The sequence below is a fragment of the Mandrillus leucophaeus genome, unplaced genomic scaffold, assembly GCF_000951045.1.
Source record: "Mandrillus leucophaeus isolate KB7577 unplaced genomic scaffold, Mleu.le_1.0 Scaffold581, whole genome shotgun sequence".
Classification (NCBI taxonomy): domain Eukaryota; kingdom Metazoa; phylum Chordata; class Mammalia; order Primates; family Cercopithecidae; genus Mandrillus; species Mandrillus leucophaeus.
In genome coordinates, this window is record NW_012106264.1 from 587309 (window position 1) to 599042 (window position 11734).

General features: G+C 44.2%; 1 protein-coding gene across 1 annotated transcript in view; it reads left to right on the top strand.

The window, feature by feature from the left end:
* The first annotated feature begins 10578 nt into the window (after positions 1–10578).
* The window catches only part of MUC21 (mucin 21, cell surface associated), a 4324-nt gene continuing 3168 nt past the window's right edge, over positions 10579–11734 (top strand). The window contains exon 1 of the mRNA XM_011999110.1: positions 10579–10874. Coding sequence (XP_011854500.1) covers positions 10814–10874 — 61 coding nt within the window. The 5' untranslated portion in view covers positions 10579–10813. The remainder of the gene's footprint in view (positions 10875–11734) is intronic.

Here is an 11734-nt window from a genome sequence, read left to right on the forward strand (position 1 = left end):
AGACTCAAAAGAAAGCAGGGCTGTTTGTAAAGGGGTCACCGGCTGCTTGAAACTGAAATGGATTCAGTTTCCTTGGAAACTACAAAGTTAAAATGAACGTGGAATGTTGTATTCAGAAACGCCTTGTTTGTACCCCAGTTGGAATTGTAGGCTACTTCTCTAGGTCAAAGTCACTTAGAGTTTCCAGACAAGATTGGGATATTTCCTTCTTACTGATTTAGAATCGAACAGCAAATTTGTAATAGTCTGTGATTTTAGAGAATGAAATTTTTCATTGGCTAAATCACTGCAAGTGAGTAGGTCACTGGATGTGAGTAAGGGCTGTGATGCTTCACAGCTGCAGTGCGCCCTGGGGTAAAATATTCCTCTCGGTACCCCGCACAGCTGGTTCCACCTATGCTGTTATGCATCCACCTCCTGATGGACAGTGGCTGACTGCTACTTTTGCAGTCTGATTTTTACTGTCTCATGTAGACCAGGGAGAAGGAGAAAGACAGAAAATATAAATGATAGATATAGCAGGAAGAAAGGAAGAAAGAAGGGAAGGGAGAAGAAGGGAGAAGAAGAAGAAAGAGGAAGGAAGAAGGAAGAAGGAGAAGAGGGAGAGGGAGAGGGAGAGGGAGAGGGAGCCAGGAATGGTGGCTCACACCTGTAATCCCAGCACTTTGAGAAGCCAAGGCAGGCAGATCACTTGAGATCAGGAGTTCGAGACCAGCCTGACCAAAATGGTGAAACCCCATCTCTACCAAAAATACAAAAATTAGCCGGTGTGGTGGTAAGCACCTGTAATCCCAGCTGCTCGGGAGGCTGAGGCAGGAGAACATCTTGAACCCAGGAGGTGGAGGTTGCAGTGAGCCAAGATCGTGCCACTGCACTCCAGCCTAGGCTACAGGAGCAAAACTCCATCTCAAGAAAAAAAAAAGAAGAAGGAAGAAGAAGAGGAAGGAGGTCCCATGTGAGAGGAAAGTGTCTGGGTGTGAATAGAAGAGCATTGAGAATATGATGGGAAATGTGTCTTTAAAATAGCTGGGAACTGTAGCACTAAAAAAAGCATCTTTGGAAAGTGATGAACATTTAGGTCCTCAACAGGTTTTTCACTTTCAAGATAAATAAAATCATAAGCTCCTTCCAGAGGTGAGAGTGGGGCACCCCCCACCTCATGCCTTCGTGATTTTACCCAAGTGAAAACAAATTCCCTTTTCTAGGTACCTCTTAGCACAACTCAAATAGGCTGGAAATTTCAAAACTCTTCACTAAATGCTAAGAGAAGTTGACGAAGAAATTCTCTTCTGGAGAACGGAGGCCGTAGAAACGCTGCCCCTGGAGTAGGGGAGGGTTTGACGTTCCACAGGGCCCAGCCCTCTGCAGTTCTCGGTGCAGGTGTGACAGGCACTGGTCAGCAGCAGACTGCGTTCTATTGTCCATTCTGGTCTTAATCTTCTATTCAAACGTATTTCTCCTGTTTTATTTTAAGAAATAGAACATTTATATTTTCTCGTTTTGGCTTTATGTATTCCGGTAAGTGGTTTGTAAATTGGTAGGATGAGCCAGAGTGCACAATACATAAATGAGAAATTCACACAAGCCACAAACAGTTAACATGATTTATAATCAACTTACCTGAGTTTCTTATTTCAGAGTCTCTGACCCCACCCTAAGGGAAGAACAATATGTGACTCACCAGCCATGAGCAACCTCCTAAATGTTTAAGATAAATATGTAATATTAGTAACTAGCATTTTATTAACTATCTACTAGGTATGAGGTCCAGGACCCAGAGTGCTTAGAGAGCATCATCTCTACTTTGCTCTGCTCAGCCGCCTTTGAGGGTGTGTACTCCTATTATCCCATTTTACAGACTAGAAAACTGGAGGCAGGGACATACGTGACTTGCTGAAGACCACAGGACAAGGCCATGCAGAGCTAGGCTCTAATTCTGGTCTGCTTGAGATGGAGTTTTGCTCTTGTTGCCCAGGCTGGTGTGCGATGGCGTGATCTCAGCTTACCCCAACCTCTCTGTCTCCCGGGTTCAAGCAATTCTCAGCCTCAGCCTCCCAGGTAGCTGGGATTACAGGCATGAACTATCATGCCTGGCTAATTTTGTGTTTTTAGTAAAGACAGGGTTTCTCCATGTTGGTCAGGCTGGTCTCGAACTCCCAACCTAAGTGATCTGCCCACCTTGGCCTCCCAAAGTGCTGGGATTACAGGCGTGAGCCACTGCACCCAGCCCTTTTTTTTGAGACAGAGTCTCGCCCTGTTGCCCAGACTGGAATGCAATGGTGCGATCTCAGCTCACTGCAACCTCTGCCTCCTGGGTTCAAGCAATTCTGCTGCCTCAGCCTCCCAAGTAGCTGGGATTACAGGCACGTGCCACCATGCCCGGCTAATTTTATGTATCTTTAGTAGAGACAGGATTTCCCCGTGTTGGCCAGGCTGGTCTCGAACTCCTGACCTCGTGATCCACCTGCCTCAGCCTCCCAAAGTGCTGGGATTACAGGTGTGAGCCACCCCGCCTGGCCCACAGTGTTTTTTAGATAGTTCTCCAAACTTTAACTCTTTATAGGCTCTCTCTTATCTTTCTTTTTCTTTAAAAACTGAGGTATAATTCTTACCAATAAAAAATGATAAGTATTCAAGGCAATAGATGTGTTAATTAACTTGATTTAATAATTTCACAATGTATACATATATCAAAACATCGCGTTGTACACCGTAAGTATATGCAATATTTATTCACCAGCTCTGAAAGTGGGAAACACACAAACTGTGTTTCCTCTGCTCTCATGTTACCACCAACACAAAACACTTCTGGGACCAAAGTAAGGGAGAAGTTCTCCCCACCACTAAGCAAGCAATCAGTTCTGCAGCAGACACCAGCTCGGTGTCCTCCAATTCAGTGCTGGCACTGCTTACCTGGAGATAGCATCAGATCCACAGATTGAGGGCTCAGTCCCTCAAGACCAACCCCTCCTTCCCACAGGCTGCAAGTCCAGGCTTCTTGAACGTCTAACCAACTGGAACCAAGTTGGAGTTCCCATTACTCCTCTTTGGTTTTAATTAACTTGCAGGAGTGGCTCATTGAACTCAGGGAAACACTTACCTTTACTGGTTTGTTACAAAAGATATTACAAAGGATACAGGTGAAGAGGCGTGGAGGGAGAAGGAGCAAGTAGCTTCCATGCCCTTCCCAGCACCCCATCCTTCAGGAACCTCCATATGCTCTCTGAGCCCTGGCCTTTGGGGTTTTTACAGAGGCTTCATTATGTAGACACAATTGATTAAACCATGGCCACCAGCAATCAACTTCAGCTCCCTCTCCTCCCTGGGGGTTAAGAGTTAAGGGGTGGTGCCTTGGTCTTTCCAGTGAGTAGCCACCATCCTGAAGCCAACAGTCGACTCATTCGCATACAAAAAAATCACTTTGGAGTACCTAAGGATTTTAGGAGCTGCATGCCAGGAAATGGGTAGAGGTCCAAATATATGTTTCACAATATCACATCAACTAAATACAGTTGGGAGAAAAATTAAAAGTTAAATTACACTTAAAAATAAAAAGAACAGCTGGGCATGGTGGCTCATGCCTGTAATCCCAGAACTTTGGGAGGCTCAGGTGGGTGGATCATCTGAGGTCAGGAGTTCAAGACCAGCCTGACCAACATGGGGAAACCCCATCTCTACTAAAAATACAAAAAATACAAAAATTAGCAGGGCGCGGTGGTGTGTGCCTGTAATCCCAGCTACTCAGGAGAATGAGGCAGGAGAATTGTTTGAACCCGGGAGGCAGAGGTTGCAGTGAGCTGAGATTGTGCTACTGCACTTCAGCCTGGGTAGAAGAGCATGACTCCATCTCAAATAAAAAAAATAAAAGAACAATATTAATAGAAAAAAAGTGCTGTTCACAGATGAAAAAATTTTGAAGTATAATTTACAAAAGTACACAAATATTATTTGTACAGCTTGGTTAATTTTAAAATGTGTAAACAGGCCGGGCGCGGTGGCTCAAGCCTGTAATCCCAGCACTTTGGGAGGCCGAGACGGTCGGATCACGAGGTCAGGAGATCGAGACCATCCTGGCTAACCCGGTGAAACCCTGTCTCTATTAAAAAATACAAAAAACTAGCCGGGCGTGGTGGCAGGCGCCTGTAGTCCCAGCTGCTCGGGAGGCTGAGGCAGGAGAATGGCGTAAACCCGGGAGGCGGAGCTTGCAGTGAGCTGAGATCCGGCCACTGTACTCCAGCCTGAGTGACAGAGCGAGACTCCGTCTCAAAAAAAAAAAAAAAAAAAAGTGTAAACACTTGTATAACCACTACCCAATTTAAAATATAGAATATTTCTACCATCTGAGTAGTTTCTTTTGTGGCCCCTCCCAGATAATACCCACTCCATCAAAGGTAAACACTATTCTAGCTTCTATTTTATGAACTTTAAAAAAATTTTCATTTTAATTTTTGGATGGGGTCTCGCCCTGTCACCCAGGCTGGAGTCTAGTGGTGCCATCTTGGCTCACTGCAGCCTCTACCTCCTGGGTTCAAGAGATCCTCTCGCCTTGGCCTCCCAGATACTAGGATTACAGGCATGAGCCACTGTACCTGGCCTTATGAACTTCCATTTATTTTTACCTGACCTCATAGACATGCAACCTTCTTTGTTGATTAACACAATAAAACACTCCCTATTCCTGGCCGACTCTACTCCCAGGTACAGGATGTGAATTTACCTTGTCTTTTTTTTTTTTTTTTGGTAGAGATGGGAGTTTCACCATGTTGCCCAGGCTAGTCTCTGGAATGCCTGGGCTCAAGTGATCCACCCACCTCGGCCTCTCAAAGTGCTGGGATTACAGGCATGAGCCACCATTCCCAGACTTATCTTGTCTTGAAAGCTGAGCGCATAGAACCCTACCAAGGTACAAGTATACTAATTAGGAAGGCTGTTTTCTCCAAGAAATAAATAAATGAGAGAAAGAGAGTCCTAAATATCATACACACACACACACAGAGGAAGACTTGATGAGAAAATAGACAATATTGAAAAGTGAAATTTATGAGTTTTGACAATCATAAAGAAGGTTTTAATGATAAGGAAGAAAAGGAGTTAACTACTAATATACATATATTTTTCTCTTTTAGAAAGATCTTTCTTTACTTCTGACAAATAGAGGCATTTATAACCTCCATGACCACAACCTTGGCCTTGGTCTATACCTGGACTCAGTCCTGGGCTCTAGAACATTCTACAGCCTGTGAAATGTAGTCATTCATGGAGGGGGACTTGAGATGGGACACACAGGAACACATGACTTTGGACAAGGACTGGGCCATGAACTGAGCCACAGCTGTGGAGATGTCTATGGAGTGAATCATGGTGGGCGTTATGGACTTGGAGGAGGCTACAGCAATAACCATGAAATGCATCACAGAGGAGGTCACCAAGGAAAAGGAGAGTATGGACATAGACTGGATAATGGAAGGTGCTATGGAAAATAAAATCTCGGGGAAGAAGGGGGATCATGGAGGAGAAGGTAGTGACCATAAAATGGGTCAGGATGGGCTTCCCTGAGGTCTCCAAGGAATTGGCCATAGAGATGGTCATGATCAAGATCAAGAAAAGAACCAGAGAAAAGAGCACAGAGGGTTCGGCCAATGGGACAGCCAGAAAAATAGGGAGTGGTTCTGGAGGAGACTTGCAGCCTCATCAGATCTGAGTGTGAGCTCAGGTGAAAATATCCCCCCAAGCTTAACCATGGTTCCAACTCTTGTTGGGAGGAGGGGTCAGAATGATCAAGCTCAGAACAATTTCTCTTTGATCTCTCAACACACAAGTCAGAACTCTTTAGGTTTTGGCTTTCTATCGTTTCCTCAGGATGGAACCTGACCAGTAGGAGGAAGAATAAGATTATCACAGTTTGTAACAATGGAGGGGGTAAAAGATGTCCCCTTAGAATTTGTAATTACATGACTTTCTTCATTTGGATTTGTAACTTCAAACTGTACAAACTGAGTAGCTCAGAAAACCCTCTTAGACTCACTCAGTGCCCTCCAGTTCTTCATCTTTGGGAAGAGTCTCCCTCCCTACTTCTTTGCCTCTTTCAAATGCTATATGATAAGTTAGAAGAAATTTACTGGGACAGTGCTACAAATTAAAATCTCAAAATACACTTGGCATCTATGTATTTATGTATTTGTGTCTGTCTTTTTTATTTTCCCTTTGTCTTTTATTATTGCATGCTTATTAAATGCTAAACACTATGCTAGTGCCTGTAAATACATCACCATTTATTTCTCAAAACAATCCAATGACAACTTAAACTTCTGGCTATATAATGGACTATATGCCCTGACTGAAAATACACTGCAAAGCTAAGTTATGGACTTCAAAATCTCCTTGAAAGAGTCAGTGAATTGGCATGAAAGTATGGAATGCTAAAATTACAGACTGAATAGGACCCAGGAGGTAAGGGAAGTACTGAAGCCAACTTTTGCCAAACCCAAAGAACTTAAGCTTCGGGCATTACAGCTTCAGTTGGATCAGCCCAAGGTCTGGGGAGGGGAGGAATCACGTAAATCTGTAACTTTCAGTGAGAATGTAAACTAAAAATAAACCTGTCCCTCCTCTAAGGAAATGCAAGCAAAATTGCCTGTCTCTAAATTTGGTGCAGAGGAGGGTAGGGGGAGTATCCCTTGAGAAATAAATTGTAACCACAACAACCAACAATACCTTACTTACATGGTTTATAGCCACAAATCATGCAGTCTAGGTAATTCAAAAGACCGCAATCTTATATTTTAATTTAAAATAATCCTGAAATTATACAGCATATGTATGTATCAAAACATTAAATTGTACCCCATAAGTATATACAGTAACAATATGTTAATAAAAATTTTTAATTAAAAATATAATAATAAAATAATCCTCAAATGGTAATGTCTCCATATGCTTGGAAAAAACATGCAAATTCTCTGTGAAAGATCATACCTTAATCTGTAATTCCAGAATTTGGGGAGGCCGAGAGCCGTAGGATTGCCTGAGCCCCGGAGGTCGAGGCTGCAGTGAGCTACGCCAGTGCCACTGCAGCCTTGACCTCGACAGATAACATTCCAAGAAAAATAAATTTATAGTCATGATTCTCAAATCATAAGTGAAAACAGACACCATGAGTGAAAACCAGGAAGGAAGAAAACAAAACCAAAAAACTAGACAGCAGTATCAGATCCTCAAGGACTTTAGGTATTGAAATTATTAAATGCAGAATATAAGGTAAGTAGGTTTAAACGTGTTTCATGGCTTTATTTTTAATTTTTTAAATTTTTACTGCTTGTGGTACCTAGTAGGTGTTTATGTTTATGGGGCACATGAAATGTTTTGATTACAGTCATGCAGTGTGAAATCAGCACATCGTGGAGAATGGGGTAGCCAACCCCTCAAGCATTTATCCTTTGAGTTACAAAAAAATCCAATTACACTCTTTATGTTATTTTAATATATACAATTAAGTTATTATTGACTATAGTTACCCTGTTGTGCTATCAAAGAGTAGGTCTTTTCATTCTTTTTTTCATTCATTTGTTTTTTTAAATTAATTTAATTCATTTAATTAATTCATCCTTTAACCATCTCTACCTCCCCCAGTCCTCCCACTACCCTTCCCAGCCTCTGGTAACCATCCTTCTAGTCTCTAGGTCCATGAGCTCAATTGTTTTTTATTTTTAGATCCCACAAATAAATGAGAACATGCAATGTTTGTCTTTCTGTGTCAGGCTTATTTCACTTAACATAATGATCTCCATGGCCAGCCATGTTGTTGCAAATGACTGGCTCTCATTCTTTCTTTACGGCTGAATGGTGCTCCACTATGTATACCTACCACGTTTTCTTTTCTCTTCTTTTTTTTTTCTTTCCCTGAGACGGAGTCTTGCTCTGTCACCCAGGTTGGAGTGCAGTGGCTCAATCTTGGCTCACTGCAAGCTCCGCCTCCCAGGTTCAAGCAATTCTCCTGCCTCAGCCTCCTGAGTAGCTGGGATTATAGATGCCTGCCACCATGCCTGGCTAATTTTTGTATTTTTAGTTGAGATGGGGTTTCATCATGCTGGCCAGGCTGGTCTCGAACTCCTGACATCATGATCTGACCGCTTCTGCCTCCCAGAGTGCTGGGATTACAGGCGTGAGCCACTGCGCCCGGCCTGTACCACGCTTTCTTTGTTCATTCATCCATTAATAGACACTTCCAAATCTCAGCTATTGCAATTAGTGCTGCAACAAACGTTGGAGTGTGGACATCTCTTTGATACACTGATTTCCTTTCTTTTGGGTGCCTACTCAGCAGTGGGGTTGCTGGATCATGTCATGGCTTTGTGATTGTCTGCTAACACCCATTCTCCATCTTTAACAACAGAACTCTCAAATGTCAGCTGAGCATACGTCTACCCAGCTGGAGACAGTCTCTCTCAGTTTCTCTTGCAGCTGAATGTAGCTGAGTGACTGTGTTCAGGATGAGGGTGTGCGAGCAGACAACAATAATCTTTCATGAAGTTAAAAAACAAGATGGAATTAAAATACTTGATGATATAGGGTATGACTTGTGAGATGGGTAATACGAATTAAAATGTTCTGATATCGAGTAAAGATATTAATTACATTAGGCTCTGATAAGTATGCGTGCTACAATTTTCAGAGTAGCCTCTAAAAGGTGAAATTTGGATTGAATCCAGGATCTCTGTTTCTAAATAATTCTGGAGGAAGAAAATTCTTAGAGTGCTATTGGCTTTTCAGCTGCAGAATACTGGCACTTCAGAAGGATCGCTGGGAGTCCAGGACCCAACCTGTCACTGAGCATTCCCGCATACCTGAGCCTGTGGAACTTCCCATCACAGCCACTAGGCAGACTCACTTCTGAGTCTTTCCCAGCACACCGCTGAGCCTTTCTGATTCTCCAGCTCACTCATTCAGAGCTCCTTCATGTCTTCAGCCACCTCCTGTTTGCCAGCTTCCTTCTAACAGAACTTGCGTGTCAGGAAAGCTCGTTCGCCTACAAATAAACTATCTGAGAGACTCTGTCTTCCAGGAAGTTTCTCGTCATTGATGGGGGAAATGCAGACAACTCACTTTGGTCATTGCTATAGTTTGGATATGGTTGTTAGACTCTGCCAAGTTTCATGTTGAAATTTGATCCCCAATGTTGAAGGTGGAGCCTGGTGGGAGGAGTTTGGGTGGTTGAAACAGATCCCACATGAACAGCTCGGTGCCATTCTCAAAGCAGTGAGTTCCCATTCTTAGTTCCCACAAGAACTGGTTGTTGAAAAGATCCTGTCACCTCCTCCATTCCTTCTCTCCAGCTTCCTCTCTCTCGCTATATGATCTGTGCAAACCAGCTCCCTTTCTCCTTCGGCCATGAGTGGAAGTTTTTTGAAACCCTCACCAGCGCAGATGTTGGTGCCATGCTTCTCGTACAACCTGCAGAACCGTGAGCCAAATAAACCTCTTTTCTCTATGTCACCCAAAGTCAGGGATTCCTTTATAGCAACACCAATGGACTAAGACAGAAAATACAGACTATATATTAGGACCCCATCAGCCTGGTCACAGATGCCATCTCAGACCTCCCCAAACCCTCTGCTCATTTGGGTCTCTTCAGTCACGTTCATTTAGCTGTTTCCTCTCTGCTGGCCATATCCAAGTGTCCAGACAAAATTCAAGGCTCCTCCAGGACTTGGACCGTTGATCTCCCTCCTCCCATCAGACTTGTGTCCTGATATGTCACTGTGTCTCTCCCTGCGGGGTGTACTCTCCTGAAAGATGCTTCCTTGAAACTGAAGCAGAGGCACATCAGAAGGATCTCAGGGTGGAAAGGCTCCCATAGAGTCCTCTGAAAACAAAAACAAAACAGAGGGGAGCTCCTATGGTTGACAGTCAGCAGGAGACCCTACCCTCCTCCTGCTATGAGTCTGACAGGAGACATATTCAGTACTCTCCCACACCCTCAGTTCCCATGCCCCAGAGACCCCAAACATGTTTTCATTATCTCTCTTCATTATGTCTTCTAGATCTCTCTTCCCCTGTTCCTTCAATGTGCATTGTTGAGTACCTACTGCATACTCAGCAACATTCTATTTGTCTTCTGCCCATGACCCAGGAGCCCAGATTCCTAGTTACTGGTCTCTTTTGGGTCCCCTATTACTGTCTGCTGTAGAGATGTGAGGTCCTACCCTCTTGGCTCAGCTCATTAGGGCTTCTTTCATGCTAAAGCAGGTCTACAGGACTTCCTGAGCAGAAAACAAATTCTTGAGCTGGAACAGGTTTCTAACCCGATCCCTGCTTCAAAGGGTGGGTCCCTTCCACTCTGACAACCATGATCTCCTTATCCCATTCTACTTCCTGCTGCAACCCAGCCCAGCACCCTGCCTAGTGTGACCATGTCATTCTCCTTTCTCACCTTCCTCTTGACCCCCGCTCTATTCCTTCCCAGGCTTGGTATCATTCTGTCACCTGCCTGTAGTTGACAGACTGTCAGGTCAACTGCCCCACCCCTCCCCAGACCATATGAAGCTATAAAGGCCCCTGTAGCTCTTTCACAACAGAGAAAGAGGCAACTACATTGCCTGGAGGAAGCCTAAGGAAGTCAGGCATCCAGCTGCCCACCCCTGAGCCCAAGATTCTTCCCAGGAACACAAACGTAGGAGACATATGCTCCTGGAAGCACCAGCCTTTATCTCTTCACCTTCAAGTCCCCTTTCTCAAGAATCCTCTGTTCTTCGCCCTCTAAAGTCTTGGCACATCTAGGACCCAGGCATCTTGCTTTCCAGCCACAAAGAGACAGATGAAGATGCAGAAAGGAAATGTTCTCCTTACATTTTGTCTACTATTGCATTTAGAAGCCGGTAAGTGATTTTATTTAAAAGCGGGTGGTCTGAGAACCTTTGAGGAGTTGGGGGAGACATGACCACTGCTAGGGCTAGCTCTGCTTCTCTTCCATAGCGTGAGGATCATCATTTTACTCTCATCACTTCAGCCTAACAATGTATGTCACGCAGGAGGCAGTCAGACACAGTGGTTAAAATTGGTCTCTGGTCTCACATTGCCTACGTCTGAATTATGGCTCCATCTATTAACTGTGTACTTTAGGTCAGTTGCTTTTCTGTGCCTCAATTTCTGCATCTGTAAAATGGTAAGAACCTATGTGATATGATTGGGGGTTTAAATATTAAGAACAAGAAGGGTTGGCTGCTTTTAAAATATCACTTTTCTGGTAGGGTGCGGTGGCTCATGCCTTTAATCCCAGCACTTTGGGAGGGTGAGGCAGGCAGGTCATTGAGGACAGAAGTTCAAGAATACCCTGGCCAACATGATGAAACCCTGTCTCTACTAAAAATACAAAAATTAGCTGAGCATGTTTGCTTGCCCCTGTAGTCCCAGCTACTCAGGAGGCTGAGGCAGGAAAATCTCTTGAACCCAGGAGGCAGAGGTTGCAGTGAGCTGAGATGGTGCCACTGTACTCCAGCCTGGGCGACAGAGTGAGACTCTGTCTCAAAAAAATTAAATAATAAAACAAGGCCAGGCCTGGTGGCTCACGCCCGTAATCCCAGCACTTTGGGAGGCCAAGGCAGGTGGATGTCTTGAGGCCAGGAGTTTGAGACCAGACTGGCCGACGTGGTGAAACCCCATCCTACTAAAAGTACGAAAATTAGCCTGGTGGGGTGGCTTATGCCTACAATCCCAGCTACTCAGGAGGCTGAGGCAG